The sequence below is a fragment of the Pyrgilauda ruficollis genome, unplaced genomic scaffold, assembly GCF_017590135.1.
Source record: "Pyrgilauda ruficollis isolate IOZ18807 unplaced genomic scaffold, ASM1759013v1 scaffold1, whole genome shotgun sequence".
NCBI classification, from domain to species: Eukaryota; Metazoa; Chordata; class Aves; order Passeriformes; family Passeridae; genus Pyrgilauda; species Pyrgilauda ruficollis.
In genome coordinates this window covers 23,012,807-23,029,527 of record NW_024508100.1, presented here as the reverse complement: position 1 = coordinate 23,029,527, position 16,721 = coordinate 23,012,807, and the positions used below count along the sequence as shown (strand labels likewise).

General features: G+C 39.7%; 1 protein-coding gene across 5 annotated transcripts in view; it reads left to right on the top strand.

The window, feature by feature from the left end:
• DLC1 (DLC1 Rho GTPase activating protein) overlaps positions 1-16,721 on the top strand; it is a 212,239-nt gene that overhangs the window by 181,792 nt on the left and 13,726 nt on the right. For all 5 annotated transcript variants that reach the window (XM_041474160.1, XM_041474322.1, XM_041474233.1 and 2 more), the window contains 3 exons: positions 5,266-5,337; positions 8,393-8,474; positions 15,112-15,175. In XM_041474160.1, the coding sequence (XP_041330094.1) occupies positions 5,266-5,337; positions 8,393-8,474; positions 15,112-15,175 (218 nt within the window). The remainder of the gene's footprint in view (positions 1-5,265; positions 5,338-8,392; positions 8,475-15,111; positions 15,176-16,721) is intronic.

Below are 16,721 nucleotides of genomic sequence, written 5' to 3'. Positions count from 1 at the left end.
GCATGTACTTGGGCAGTGGAATTCTATCCAAAGAAGAGTATTTCTCACATATACCACAGCTGGTCATAAAAAAAACGATCCTGGATCATCTCAAGTTTCTTAAAATCTCAGGACAGTGCTTTTGAGCTGAACAAAAATTTTGCAAAGCACCAGAAGTTTCAGTGACATAATGTGTAGGGAGAGGTAATTTCTGATATAGACAGAAAAAGAGCCTGCCAGCCATTTGCAGCCATTAAACTGGACCATCAGTCCTGGATGGGGAAGAATTCTTTGTGCTCTCTGTGCTCCATGTGCTCCTCTGTGCCTTAGCAAACATACAGATAGTTTATGGAGTTTTAGACATTAAAGTAAGGAGATAGTGTGTTCATCTCCAGCTTTCATGAAAATCTGGAGTCATTCTCTGCACTGTGTGGGAGAGCCTCTCCTGCAAGCTAATTCAGGAAGACGATTTTGTATTCAATGTCTACAAGTTGCCTTTTTTTTTCTCTCTTCTGAAAGAAAAGTTAAATAGTGAATTTCAACTAGAATTACTTACTTAAAAATTAAGACCAAGATGCACTTAAGAAGCTCAAAAAAACCCAGTTGTTATGTATGACATTGAAGTGGACCTTCAGAAGTGAAGCCCATTTTTTTTCTTAAATTTGATTTTGACAGTGCTGATTTTGCCAGTCTCACAACAGATTTTTACAAGCTGCTCTCTTAACAGAGCCAAAAGGTGAGATGAGAACTGATGTGTGGAGGTGCTAATATGGTTGTAAAGGTGCCTGCGTTGAGGCAAGAGGAAACCATCTGCTTGGAAAACTGTTCATAAGATGTTTAGCACTTAGGTGAAAATTGAGTCAATGCATGACTGTACAAAGATACATCTGCTTTGCACCTTGTCCTGAAGACCCTGAAAGAGCTAGTGTTTAAATCGCATGTTATTTCATGGAAGCGAAAAAGAAGAATGAAAGTAAATGTCTTAACTGGACTGCTATGATTTTTTTTTTTTTTCTGAAAGAATGTTATTGCAGCATCACTGTGTGTTTTTTCTTTTCTATCGAAGAGAAGGTGTCATTAAACAAAAGACTGTAGACATTTTACAGTTCTCCCTTCTGCAACTGCAGTTTCAAACAAGGTGTTAATTGAGATATTTTTCCTCTGAAGGTCTAAACTTGCAAACTTACAAGGCCAGGAACCAAGATTAACCGAAGTTCAACAAAAAAGGAAGTTAGACTTTCCCATTGTCATTTACTACTCTGGGGAAGAACTGAGTACTCCTAATGCCTCTGGAAGTGGGTAAATAAGGACTAATGGTTCCCAATCATACAAAAAAGGAACTCCTACCCTTGATTTCAGCATGGAGAATTGCTTTGTAAAACAGACTAACAAATAAAGCTGTTTCCAATAAAAATTTCCTGTTTCCTCTTTAACACATTTGCCTGTTGTTTGCTTACACGACACCAAGAATAAAGACTTCATTGTACTTTTTGGGATTTTGGGGGATTTGGGTGGGGTTTTTTTAATTTGTTTTGTTTTACTTTCTAAGAGGATTTTTTTTTGTTTGTTTGTTTTTTGTTTGTTTGTTTTTTTGGGTTTTTTGTATCAGGACATTAGAAATAATAGCACAATTTCTTTCTTGCCAGCAGTTTTTCGTACAAGAACATCCTGCTGCTGGGGGAGGGCACAGGATGCACGTCTGAAAAGCTCCACATACATTTCTTGCTTGGAATGTATACGGAATGGTAGTTTATTGTAAAGGTTTTAACTGGCAAGGATGTTTGATTCAGAAAGGAAGTGGCACTGCAGGGATGGAGTGGGAAGGAGAGAGTGAGTCCTTTGCCTGCAGCAGCTTATCAGTTCAGCTGCCAGGTCTTCATCAGAAATTGCTTTGCAAATTGTGGCTGAAGTAGGACTTTCCTAAAATAGGTTGGAAAGCAGTGTAGAGTTCCTCTGCAAGTTTCCTCTCCTCCCTGTGGCTATTAGCTGGCCCCAGCCAAGCAAATGCTGTGCTTGACAGCGAGTTCCTAGCTCAGATAATTATCTGCAACCTATGTCCCCTGGGATACTGAACAAAGGCTATTGAATGCTCTGTCCCTTCTAAATGTTTTTAGAAGTAGCTGGAAAGTCTGATTTTGGAAGACCTGTTCTTCTTTCTTTTGTCTCTTATTATCTTGATTGCCATTGATCAGGATGACAAGGACTTGCACATAAATATTCTCGTGTCCACTTGGATATGAAACTGGCAGCTAGCAAACCAAGAGTCCCAGGGCTAATGCTGCTGAGCTGGATGCTGAGATTTGGAAACTGTGGGAATGAGCTTCTTCCTCTAGGGTAGTTTAAATGATTTGGCCAGAACCTCAGGTTTAACCAGTGTGTATTATTCTCAAACACAGATTCCAGTTAAGCTGTGGTAATGAACTTTTTACCTAGACAAGCTCTCAGCTGTTTAAATTTGTATCTCTTATTGTGTACTCTTATTTGTATCTCTTGTTCAGTGTACTCAGCTTTCTGTACAGCTTATTCAGTGTACCTTGGGCTGGATTCTCCCTCTCACTATATTTTGATCTGCCTGAATTTCACACACATGCACAGTTTTGTTCATACTCTGGCTCATCAGTAGCCAACAAGGCTGAGATAGGAAAGCTGGGTTAAAAAATTACCTTTCCCTTTGCCCGGTCACACCACATAGAAATACAGTCTAGGAGGAATCCTGGGTTTGGCCAACCTGAGTTGAACAAAAGGAGCTACTCTTTTAGGTCCCACCTCCACTCTGTCACCAGTACCCACCATGTCCCTCTCTTAACCATGCTGTGTGTGGGTGGAGATGAGATGAAGAGAGCCCTGCCCTCGGGGCACTCCCTGGCCCCTTATTCGGGATGGTACTCCAAAACCTTCACCCTTCCAAGGGCTTGCAAGAGGACTTGCAACCCTTTGCCCTCCCAAGACATGCAGCAAGACTTGGCAACTTGCCCTATGAAAATGGGGCAAATATGGCTTGTAAACACTTAGCACTGTCTTGTACCCAACCCTAGGCATTTACATGGCCTAATCGATGGACAGGTGTTTTATTGTTCTCTGCAGTTCTTGTGGACAGATAGGAAAAACTCAGGTGTTTGATTGCCTAAATGTCTTGGGGGATTCACAAAGGTATTTTGAAAGCAAATATGCTCTGAAAATCCCAAAAGCATGTGACAGCTGGGTGCCCATAAAATGTAACTTGGACATCCCTGGCACATTTGCAGAAAAGATACGCAAAGCCTCTGTAGAGAATGGTGAAAAAAGTCCAGTGAATGCATATTCATAATTTCATAGCTCTAGAAATAATTTGCAGGTCATTCACCTGGGGTGCTCAGTAAAGGACCTGTGAACAAATATTTAAACACATTGAAGAGTGCCTGTAGTAGTAAGGAATCTGACACTTTTTTCAACTGCACTGCAAGCATCTCCCTGCATTTTTTGCCAAGTACTTGTTATCTAGGATAATTCTTTTCTTGGATTTCAATCAAGAAAAATTCTAATTCAATCCAGACACTTCTGCAGAATGTGACTTATAAGATACTGCATTTTATTTTAAGTAGTCTTAAAAATTAGTTGCAGATTTTTTGCTTTCCTACTTTAATTGCTTCTGAAGTATTAATCTGTCATCTTGTTTGTTCTTGCTTTAGCCATACAAGTTTCAAATATATTTTTTTCTTCTTTATTGAATTTCCCACACATTTCTTTAGCATACTGAAATTGAAATACTACTTTAAACAAAACTTTGTAATAGTTTGGAATTGGAATTGAAGAATGCCCTTTCTTAATCAGTAGCTAAGTCAATATGTCTGTACGTGCTTGTTCTCATGTGGTGCCATAACCCAAAGGTGAAGCAAACACAAGTTGCACAAATGCCTGCTTGTCCTGACTTCAACAGGAGTGGATTTTTAGATGTTTATTTATCTGGAATGTTGTGTTTTGGCTCACCTTAACCCCTTGGTTTGGATATGTGTCTTAGCAAAGTAGTCTGGCGAAGCACAAATATTTTAACACTATTGTAGCAATTTGGAAAGTGAGAGTAGGGTTGCCGTCATTTTGGAGACAATAAGATGCCTGCCATTTCATCCAATTTTGTGTACCTGTATCTCACTGGGAATATTTCTTAGCGTGACAAAATCTTGCGATATTTTATTTGCATTGTGTTTGGCTTTTCGATGCCCTGTATGCAGTAACCTGTATTTGGAGCAATTCTGAGCAGGCCCCTTTGTGCATGGTTTCTGCAGCAGGTAGCCATAGTATCCTCTCCAAGTAGGTGGCAAAATTGTGTACTGAGTTGTGCATAATGAAGCTTTTGTTTCCTGGTCCATCAGGAACAGTGAATATAATGGAAGCCAGACAAACTTTAATACTTTCTGATTTCTCATTGTTTGTTTGACCTGTTCTAAGCAGGGAGCTAAATTCCCAGTAGCACTTTATTGAATTTTTTGAAGAACATAATTAGCCCAATCCATTTCTTCAACACTTGGAGAATACTCTGGGTACCTTTTATATTTTTCCTAGTTTGAGCTAATAGGATAACATATTCTTTATCTCTACTTGTATTAAGTAGCAGATGAATTTATGTGTGATTTATTCACAGACTAATGCTCCTTTCTTTCTGTGTAACATATATATGTGTGTGAATAATTTCATTCTGTGGCATGCTGTTTTGGGCAATGTGAGGGAAACCTTCCTTCAATACACCAAGTAACTCATAAATATCTCATAGACTTCCAATGGCACTAGGTTCTTGTTGGGTAGTAAATATGTGCTTGAATAAGCTGCAGTACAGTGTGTCAGTTGTTCTTGGACTCGAGTCTGTCAGTACTATCTACAAGGTGTTAAAGTGCACAGTAATGCGAGCTCTGCAAGGAATTTCTGTCAAGACAAAGTAGTTGTGCCAAGAGGACCATAAGATTTGCTGAACAAACACTGCTCATGTTGATTGCAGATTGTTTTTTCTAGTGTTAACAAATACTGTACAGGATAATACATAACTGCTGCAGTTTTCATTAGTGCCTGTTTCTCTTACTATTGAAATGATGAGCTGTTGATAAATACCAGCTGAGCGTTAGTGACTTTCTAGAATCTAAGATATGTTTGATAGTGAGAGGAAAAGCAAACTGGGATAAGCAAATGTGTGTCTCAGTTCAAAGTTTCTGAAACCTTTGTGCTTATTTTGCAGTGCGGATAGCAAAAGTGGTGGAGAGGAAGCTTTTTCTCTGCAGATCACTAATCAGGGCGTGATTTGTTTCTGTCCTTTTTCAGAAATCGAGGCCAAGGAAGCTTGTGACTGGCTGCGGGCTGCTGGGTTCCCACAGTATGCGCAGCTTTATGAAGGTAGGCACCTGAACTCAATCCTCCTCCAGCAACTTTTGGACAATAAGATGTAATATTCACCAGGAAATGAGATTCAGGGACACCACTGACGTTCCAGTCCATAATATGACTTCTAGGGACTGGGCTGCTCTCTGCCATCCACCACACACATAGATGTACCAAACCCAATGAGCCTCTGAACCATGCAGGAGTTGTTTCAGGTTTCTGTTTTAGTCTGAATCTTCTAAACATCATCACAGAACAAATGTAAAGGTTAGTACTGCAATGTGTTCCCTCTGGTTAAAACAGAAAGGAGCAGTCAGCTGTTGCAGTGTGAGTTAGCCGCTGCTACAAGCCCAGTCTTGGAAAAATACAAAAGCTGTGCACAGCTCCACTGGCCAGCTCTCCTAATGGAACAGTAGTAGGAAATTCTGCATATGCATGGGTATGTCTGTATGCCTCATGATTCCCAAGTCCTGTGTGTTTATTCAGAATGGTTTGGGTTGGAATTAGACATAGGCTTACTATGAAGGGAAAAAGAACATACAAGCTGTGGTTGTGCAGATGCTCCTCAGAGGAGTGGCTGCCTCCTGCAGTCACTCGTCCTCCTCTGGGATGCATTTGTGTGTCTGCTTTTACAAGGTTTTGCTCAATGAGAACTGTTTTCTTCATTGCCTCTCCAATCTACTAGAAACCTGCAGGTTTGGCATACAGTTCTTACACTCTGATGCAGAGTAGCATATAGAAGTTTGTTTTAAAGTGTGACATGCTTTTTGTATATCTATATTATTGTTCAGAATTTGCCCCCACACCACTTAAAATTACTTTCATTGCCATGAAATTATGCACTCTTTACTGCCTCTTCATTTTTACGAAGCAAACTCCAGCTGCTGCTTGTAAGAACGAGCATAGAAAGTTCATTATTACAGTGAATAACTGCTGAAAATTACAGCAAATGCTGAGCTGACCTTCTTGAAAAATGATCTTGTTTAGCTTTGATTTGCAGCTGCAATTGCAATATGAGATGATAATAGCACTTTCAAAAGCTGCACTTGGCAAAACTTTTCTTTGCCTGTTCAGAAATTAAATTTCCTTTTATTTTTTCTTTTTTCCTTTCCTTCTTTTTTTTCTGTGCTAATGGAGATGCCAAGATTTTCTTGGGATATGGAGCTGGAACTGTACTTCCAGTCTTTGTTACAACTGAGACAAAACTCTCAGCTGAATATGTGGGCTTGTGGGTTTCTTATAATACTGAGACATAAATCCCCTAATAAATTACTTGCATTCAGAAAATGGGTCCTAGCTGTGCAGGACCATTGCCCTACCTAGAGATTCTAAACTTACATGAAATTTCTATTGTAACAGCCTGTCCTGCCTAACATCAAAAGGACCACAGAGGTGAGAGAGAAGCAGTGGGAGCAAGGCCAGTCCTACCCATTGAAAGGACAGCTGTCCTTACTGAAAAACAATATACCATTGTCCTTTGCAAGCCCCCCTGGCAGCAGTAACAACAAAGCCAGCAATAGTATAGATTAAGCATTAAAAAAAGGGTGTTATGCAGACTATCAGCTTCTTTCAAGTCTCCTCTCTCACTTAAGTTCTCACACGTTCTCATGTGGACATTTTAAGATACGACTTTCCCAGTGGAAAAACTTACATCAGCACTGCTGAAAAATACGGGTTGGATGTGCTCTTTACTTGCACTTTCTACTTAAAACAGTGAAGGGGAGGCCTGTGAATCAATTTGGTATAGTACAAGAGTTCTGAGAAGTTGCCTATAGGGAGTGTTCCCATGCAGTGTACATTTAATACAGGAAATTAATCAGTGAACCTTTGCCATTTGCTTTGCTAAAACTGAAATTTTCTGTAGAAAATACAGAATTTCTAGCATTTTGCAGAATATATCATAATTTGTATTCCTGAGGCAGTTGTGGAAGCTGTGGATACCCTGTCCCTGAAAGTGTTCAAGGCAAGGTTGGGTGGGTCTTAGAAAAACCTGATCTAGTGGAAGGTGTCCCACTCCTTAGCAGGAACTAGATGAATTTTAAGGTCCTCCAACCCAAACCATTCTATGATGCTATGAAAATGAGGACATAGAATTAATTTCTGTTGTTATAGAAAATGAATTAACTTCATAAAATTCAGAGTTCGTTTTCTGTTAGTATAGAAAATGCCTTTATAGAAATTAATATCAGTCTTAATTCTTTTTCTCATTTCAGTTCATTCTTCCCAGTCTATAGAAATTAAAAAATTCATAGACAATTACTTGGATCAGGAAAATTGTGTCCAACTGCAGCAGTCTGCTCATAGATTGACCTTGTATTTCTGTGTGCCCTGAAGAACCAGCAGCTTTGGGTGGGAGTTTTAGCTGTGCAAGGAATGCCAGATCAGGACCTGTATGACAGTCAGGAATCTGTGGAGTACAGTAAATGATATATATGTGTTTGCTGCTTCAGAGCTGTAGTAAATTTTCAGCTCTCAGCCAACATTGTTTCCTCCCCCTCACTCTCCCAGTTGTTTACCTAAATAATCTCCTAAGGAAAGGAGGCAGTATGGTCTCCACGCAGCTTGGCTTGCTTTCGTTTCAAGCCATATCTCATTAATGAAACAGTGTCAAACTTAAATAGCTTGATTAACAGCTAAGGAGATTCAAGGCTTTTTTTTCATTTTTTCCCAGAGTTTTGGCATTTACTGGCCTTTTTTCTTTAACATGAGATATTAGTATTTTGATGGAGATTGTATATTTATTTTAAATAAAGGTAGCATGAATTAGTTTACACTTCTGATGTCTGGTAGGGAAACTTGCATTTGCCTTTTCCCATCTCCCTTTGTTTCATCTCTGCTTTAATAATTTTTCCTCTATTCTGTGTATGAACTCTCAGTTATCAAGGCTGCATGTCAAAAATTTGTAGATTAAAAGGAAGCACCTCTGGCATTTGAGGTGATAGCATGTGTTTACCTAAGCACCAATCACTAGCATCTTGATGAGCTCAGCTGCAGGCAGCTGGTTGTTTGAAATAATGCATCACTTGGAGTAAGCCTCACTTTGATTTTTGATCTGTTTCTTTTCCTGCAGATCTCCTTTTTCCAATTGACATTGCTCTAGTCAAGCGAGAGCATGACTTTCTGGACAGAGATGCTATTGAGGCGTTATGCAGGTAGGTGAATAAAAATCACACTGCAGTTTGAAACAAATCCCTTTCTATGTAATAGAAAGTACCTGGGAAGAGCACAACAAAAAAAGCACACAAAAAGTATGTGGTTTTCATTAAAATACTTTATTGGGTTAAGTAAAGTTTGGGGATCTTATTTAAAAGAAAATCGGGAGGAGAGTGGCAGGAATCTTCGTGAAAGGGATTTCATAGGCATATTTTTTTCTTATTCCTCTTTGTTTGCTTTCTTTCCTAATTCCCAGGTTAGGCATGTGAAAGCAGAACTGTGCTGGCTATAGCCATCAGCACGTACAACTGCAGCACCAATTCCCACACAGGAACTGGGTTTTGGAAGCAGTATCAGCAAAGCAATGCTGGTGCACTCCATCAGTCTCCTTTCTTACCTTGGTGGACAGCTGTGTATACAAACAAAATGCTGGGTGTATAAACAAAGTGCTCTATATGCAAACCCTCATGCTGGCCTCAGTGCATCACCCTGTAACCTGGGTATGGCTGAAAGGGATAATGTAAGGGATTCTGTTAGTTTATCACTACTCCAAAGATGGGTCTGCCCTCAGCCACAGGCTCACATTAACTCATCTTTGTTGTTTATGGGCTCCTTCCACAAACCTGTTCAACTGGCTCTCCCCACAGAAAGGGTCTTGATAGTCCTTTTCCGGGTTAGTAAATTAAATCAGTTAGTAAATTAAATCAGTAAATTAAATCAGAAACTGATTTAATTTTTAATTAATACATTCTTCACAGTAGGTGTGAAGAATGGGGCAGGACCCCACAGCCAGCTGTAGAAAGAGGAGAAGGGATAGGTAGAGAAAAAGAGGGAGCAAGACTTGCTGGTGTGTGGCAGGGTGTTTTTTACAGAGCTATGTTCTCAGCGTTACCAGTTTGGTCATAAAAGCAGTCACAATGGCCCCGTCTGGCATCATCTAACATTAATCCATCCATCAGTTACCTCCTCCAGTGCGAGTCACAATCTTAAATGGCAAAAGAAAAAAAGCTTTAACTTCTCATATCTCCTCTTACCTAGAAATAAGTGCAGTTTTATGGCTCTGTCCTTCAGTGTGGCAGCTTTCCAAACTGCATGCAAAATGAATGCTTTTGGATACTGCATGCACGGTGTGTGGAACTCTAAATGTCAGTAATTCTAATGAATATTCTTAAAATTCTTTTAAGAACAGCTTTAAGTTTATAGTGTTCTCATGCCATCACTGCCATACTTGGAAGGGAAAGAGAGGGACTGGAATTTAAAGTTGTTCAGAAATATTTACAGGATTTTCAAGCTAAGAAAACAGATTTGTTGTCCAGTCATTAGGAGGGGAAAAATCTCATTAATGTTAAATTCATGCAAGATGTGCCTTACTCAAATGTAGAACACCTATTCCATCAGTATTTAAATATGATGCGTTGGTCTACTTATTTGTGTGCTCTGGAACTTGTGAAGTCATTGAACAGAAAGTACAGCAATGCAAATAAATGCTGATTCCCAGAAGCATGGTCTTCCCTCGCCAGGAAGACAAAATACAGTCAGGCCAGCATATTTTGCTTTTGGTGCTCTCCTCCGAGAATACTTTTTAACCTGGGATTAACTAATTATACAGGGGAAAAAACGTAGTGGATTGTTTCTCACTGATGAAAATAGCAACATGCACTCCATATCGCTATGAGACAAAGATTTTAAAGGTTGAACTGTATCATTCTGAAGCCTGTGGCTTACACATCAGAAATGTCTTTTACAAAATAACTTTAAAACTGATGCTGAAGTATATCCAGAATCATTCAGATACCACCTTAAAATAAAATTGAAGTAATTCAGTTAACCATCTCTGATGTCTCACTTTGGCCTTTTACCGTGTGTGTTAACCAAAAGCAGTACATTGTCACAACATTTCCACCTTTCGATTTTTTTTTCCACACCTCTGTGTTTAATTTTGCAAAGCTCATTAAAAACTGTGGAGAAGCACAGAGTTTGGAATGCTGCCTTTCTGCCTGCAGTCTGGGTTTATTTTGACTCATGCCACAGTGTGTAAACAGTAAAGGGATTTACTCAGTAAAGGCTTTGAGCAGTTTCACAACCTTAAGTCTATAGCTGTTTCTTGACTGAAAATCAGAATACTTTGGGAATTATTTGCACTTTCAGCACAGAGCTAAGTGAACATTGTACACAGTGGATGGTAACAAAATAATAAGAGGTCTGTGCTGAGAATCTGCTTTTCTGTGTAACAGACAGTGTTTCCCAGAAGTTCTAATTACCTTGTTGTGATAACTGTATGTGAAAGAATTGTTTTAAAAAGACTGTAGAAATCACAGTGGCAGGGATTTCTTTTTTAAGTTTGAAGCATTTTAAATGTAAGAGTGATGACCATATTTTAATTTTCTTGGATGCTTTCTTTAGCGACTGTGCGAACCAATGCTGACCTTGGTTTCATAAAACTTCATGATTAATGACTGGGAATTTATCTCCCATGGATAACTGGATGCATCATGTGCTGATGAAACTAAGTACTGAAACATGCTTATCCTAGAGGCTGTTGCTAAGTACAAAATACATAGCAAGCAATGATGGAAATCCTTTTAAACCTCCTTATGCATGGCTAGGAATCTGTTTCACTATATATGCAAGAGGTTTCTTAAATCTTTTATGATCAGGGCTTCTCATCCAAGAAAGTGGATGTAATGTATTCACTGTTTGTATCATTTGGTCTGTGGAGAGCTGGCCTCCTTTGCAGAGGAACCTGCAGACAAAGCCCAGGAGCCAGAGTAGAGGCAGTCCACTGAGACAAGAAGGCTCTTGTATGACAGTTAATTATATGTATAATGGAACTGGACTTTGCTCTATCAGTGGAATTATGAATTTAAGTCCATCAAGAGAATATTTTAAACTTTAAAGCTGGAACACACAGTTCCTCAAATTCAAAATTGTAATTTATAATACATAAATCCAATGTTCTGCTTTGCTACTACTTTGTTTGGGTGCAGGGGGTGAGAACTTCTGTTAATGAGAACATAATTAATTACCTGGTGTTATACCAAACATAGAACTGACTAGTACCTAGTTTAAAAAAGACTTCACGTCATAAACCCACATAGTGAGTTTTTCATAGTGAGTGTTTTGTTCAGGCTGCCTCTCTTAAAAGAAGTTCAGGCTAAACTAGTTTGGCCATTTCTGAGAAGACTACTAAAAATGCATCATTTGCTCATTTCTGGGAGAAGCTCCAGTGCCCCATGCTTTGGGTGCAGCAGGTTCAGGCTGTGTAATGGCCACTCAGGGCTGATATGGGCTGATTTGGGGTCTAGAACAGAGAGGCAGGTCCTGCTGCCTTGATCACCCTCAGGAGGAAGGGATTTGCAGAGTTGGGGTGAAAGAGAATGAGAACCGAGGTAGGAGTCCATGGAGAGTGAGGAAAAGTGTTGTCTTGGAGACAGAATGCTCCATGGGAGTAAGATAACATCTGGATGTGAAGATGTATAGAGAGGGCTGACTCAAAGACATAATTTCTCTAAATTATGGGAAAGAATATTATCTAGTCATCCAGACAGTCTTCTAGAGAGTGGCCAGGGTAGGAGGCATAGTCAGAACGGAGCCTGAGCCAGCCAGGCTGTAACTGCTGTCTGCAGCAATCCTGCCCCGTCCCTCTGTCTCCCATCTGGTCTTCAGGAAGGTGTCACTGAGACAGGTTTGGGCAGAAAAAGACAGACCTAAAGAATGAGAAGGTCTGCCGACTGTCAGTAAGGAAATGATAAGTGAACTTATACCTGGGAGTGGAGTTAACAAAGGAGAAGGTCCAGACCCAGAAGAGAAAACTGTGGTTTATTAACTGGCATCAATTTGATGAGAAGATCTGTAGAAAATGGATATGTGCTTATAGGCTTAAAAATTATTGCAAAATGTATGTGAAGGTTAATGACAGTTGTATAGGTAAATCTCATCCTGACAAACCAAACTGTAAGCTCAGATTTTAAGATTTTAAGATGTTTGGAAGGCAGTTTTGCATATTGTACTGTATTTTCAGTGGTGTGTAGTTCAAGGACCTTGGCACTCCTGAATTTGAGCAGAAGTTGAAGCAGGATGTGTGATGTATGTAATGGCAGTTGCAAACCTGATGTAATTGTTGCAGGCCATTTAAATTTTAAAAGGGAAACTGGTTTTGAGATGCATCCATGTCAAATACATAACAGAGACTTTATTTGCCTCACTGCTATTGAATTTAACCTCACTCATTGGGGGTTACCTTATCTTGCCTTTATACTAATTTTTGTGAGGTGTGTGCCAGGAGTTTTTTTTTTTAAATACCCTCTGTGAAAATAAAGGTCTTTGCTCTGCCCTTTTCCACCTATTTCAGTGGTTTTAGTTGAGTAGGAGAGAAGTCTGGGGATGCAATCTTTGTGAAATCAGAGATTGTCTTTATTAGTGGTCAGACAGGCTGGAGCTAGATAAAGCCTGATCCAGGGATTCAGTGGTAACTTCTCTCTGCATAAGTCAAAGGTTGCAACACTGTGAAATTTGTAAATTATTACACAATATAGAACTGAAACCAGTTTAATATTTCCTGGTCTTGAGGTCTAGGACTTTGAGAGGAGAATGTGTTTATAGCAGAGAGGGAGGCAGCTTTCTGATTCTTGTGTGGCCTCTTAAAAAAAAACCAAACAGTTTTGTGTCTAGCATGTAGATGGGACATTCACCCTTCACCCGCACCATAAATACAATTCCTCTGAAATCACTGGACTTGTGCATGTACCCAGCAGCTGTAGCCTGCAGGACTGAGCCTTTTGCCTTCCAAATTCAGAGCAAAGATGAAATCTGGATAAAAAAGAGAGATCTGGATAACTTTTCTAACCTGCCACTGCCCTGCTATTTGACCCATGGCAATTCTTCCTGTTTCTCTTCTTCTCTGCTGTGTTGTGGCTGAGTCTAATTATAGATCAAACTGCCTTTTCTTTTTTGCTTCATGACCTGCAGCGAAAGCATCAGTAGCAGCTTTCCCGTTTTCTTTGATGGCTTCAGGATCAAGCCCTGTGTAAATACCATCTGCAGCCAATCCTGTGCATAAAAGGCAAGGGAAAAGAGAAGAAACTAGTAATTCTCCCTCTGCACACATTTTCTACATCCAAGTACAAGTTTCATGAATCTGAGAAAATTCATTTGAAGCAATAGGCATGTCAGCATTTCTTTTCTTTTTTAGTTTTTCAAAACTGCAGATACAGGCTCTTCTTTGCCTTTCGCTCAAATGAATTTGTATGTGAAAATTATACAACTTCCTTTGGAATGAATTAGGCTTTTTAAAGCTCAGCTTTTCTTCTGTTGAATTTGGGCTGTGGTCCAGTTTAATGAAAGGGGCAGCCCTACTCCTGTGCCTCCTCGTTCCACACACTACTCTTCATGCAGCTCAGGGTACTGACCCAGAGGAACTTTAACTCCAAGAAATATTGGAAGATTGGTTTTCAGCTCAGTTAGTTTCCTCATCCAACCCACAGTACAGCCTCATGGGCAGAAGTATTGACACAGGACTAAACTATCACTTCCATGAAGCTGCTGCTTCAGTGTTTCTGCTTTCTGCATTGTGCCCAGCCTGTTTCTTCCCTTTGCCTTGCCATAGCACTGGCAGTTCTCTAACCACACTTTGCCAGTACAGATTTTAGTTGAACCATGTCCTTGGAACAGTGCTTGGGAAGGCAAGGACGTGGAGAAGGGCAGGAGACCATGGCAGCCTGCACTTAGCTGAGCCTAAGCTGCCTTGGAGCTGTGTCACAAACAGCACCGGATTTTGCTGTGTTTTAAGTTGCCTGTGCTCAGTCCTGCACTCTGAGTGACTGGGGAAGAGAGGAGAAGAAAGATAATAATACCTAGGAGATGACCAGATGAGCTCACTGAGGAATAGAAGAATGCTCATATGTATTCAGACAGTACTTCAAGATACGTATTCAGACTGCTGTCACATTTTACAAAGAGGCTGCTACAGCAATTTATTTTTGTTTAAATGGCAGTCCTTCCAAAAAATATTTTTATATATGATAGAAACTTTCAGTTTAGGAAGCAAAAATTGGGTCTGTGTTCTGGTTGAGCTTCTTTTTTCAACTGATGAGTGGTCTTGTCCCAGGACTGTATTGAATATAATCATTGTTCAAAAGCAAAATAGGCATCTAGTAAGTGGAAAATAAGTTTTCATCTGGGAAGTTTCAGCTTATAAAGTACAATTTTAAAGCAGCATGCTTTTTTTAATATAGTCACATGTTTGCAGTGTCAAACTGGAAGACTTTTCTGTTATTTTTAGTCTGTCAAGGTTGAGTGTTTCAGGGTTCAGATGTCTGCTATTTAGAACAAATGTAGTGATTACAATTTGTAGGATGTGATGTACTTCTCAATTTAGTCCAAGTTTCCATTACCTTCTCTTTACTTTGGTTCAGGTAATTGTGGCAAATGGTCATCCTTCTCTCCCTCTGAAGTTAGAGTACAGCCAAATGTAGTGGGTTAATAGTTAAGTAAATTAGGACTCTAATTGAAACTCTGCTTGTGGCTATTTGTATGCAGAGCAGTTTGGGGACAGCCTTCACAAAAGCTTTGAACTGGAATAGCCTATGTCAAAACACTGGAGTATTTTCTTAATATGGTTTCCTTTGCTCTTTGCAGGCGCTTAAATACTTTAAACAAATGTGCAGTGATGAAGCTAGAAATTAGTCCCCACAGGAAAAGGGTAAGTTCATTTAATTCTTCTGTTACAGCATTATGTGTTAATAAAACTGAAAAAAAAAAAAAAACCAAAAACAAACCCATCTAGCAGATTGTTTAGCTTTGGTTTATGATTACACCTGAGTAGAACCTGGCAAGGACACAGAAAAAAAAAAATCTGCTTACATCTCTTTTTATGTTCTCACTGAGTGAAAAGTGCAAGGCTTGGCAGTGGGTAAAGTTTGTCTAGCAAACTTTTCCCTGGGATGCAGCTTCCAATGTGAAAGGCCCTGGACTTCTCTGCCAGTGAGGTTGTTGGTGTTGATGCCTACTGCCTGCACTCAGGCAGGCTTTTATAGAGTAGGCTTGATGGCCCCAGTGAGCTGACCTTTATGTTAGGACCACCATCTTGGACATCATCTTCGGTTTTGGTTCTCTGCCATCATGTTAGAGTTGTATTATTTTATTATGATGTAGACAGGATCAGTTAGACTGTGCTTGGTCTGCAAAGAAGAGGATTAGGCACATTGCTGCCTTTCCAGTATATTTTCAGAATACAACAGCTACCTTTTCAGAAAGTTTACATGTCTCCAGGGAGCTGAGCAGGAATTAAGTGTTTCCTGAATCTTCAGGATTCCTGTGGAGAAGGGTGAGAAATAAGAGAGCATCTACTGTAATTTCAGTAAGGTAGTGCCGAATTGCTAATAAGGTACCACTCAATAGCTGTCTTAAAACTATGTGTGTGTCCTAGGAGGGATCAGTAATTGATACCGTCCCCTGGGATATGACAACTGCAGATAAAGATGACTGAGTTAAGGCAATACAATGCTGCCCTACCCCAAACAAGAATGCATACAAATGCTCTGAGGTTGTTTACCAGGAATTAATCCCCTCTTTCCCTATCTGTTTGAGGTATGTTGGAAAGAGCATCCAAGCTCCAGAAGATAACACTCTGAGGCAGCATATGTAGGAACTCCTTAAAAGTAGGGGTAGACAGCTGGATTGCCATTTATGACCACCAGAAGATTTCTCATCCTTTTTCGTGAACCTTGTTAACAGTGTTGATATTAGAGGTTAGACCAGACCTGACTTCAGATCCAAACCTCAGATCTTCCAGAGTCTGGATGTTAGCTTTTGTTTCAGTCCTTCCTGAATTTCATTCACCACCCTTGTTCTGGCAGATGGACTTGGGGCCTTCCCTTTCGTTACTGTTGTCAGTAAAATCAATACTTACCTTTTAAAGCTTTTTAGCACAAGGGAAGAATTCTGCTGACAGAAACATGTTTCTTTATGTTTCCACTGACTTCTTTGCAAATTAAAATTACTTCTCCTTTTTTTCTTCCAATCAATCTCATTCACCCCCAAACCACCATTATTATCCTCTGGCAGTTTCAGACTACTTTTTTCCTGCTGAAAACTTTCATAAGCAAGCCAGAATTCTTGGGTTTTCATCTGAGTCGTGGACAAAAGTAGTTTGCAGTAGTTGGGAGGCAAAGAAAATTATGCTTGCTCTGTGTCTCATACGTATTTGGTCATAAGAAATAAATACAGTATTTCACTTATTTTCCTGA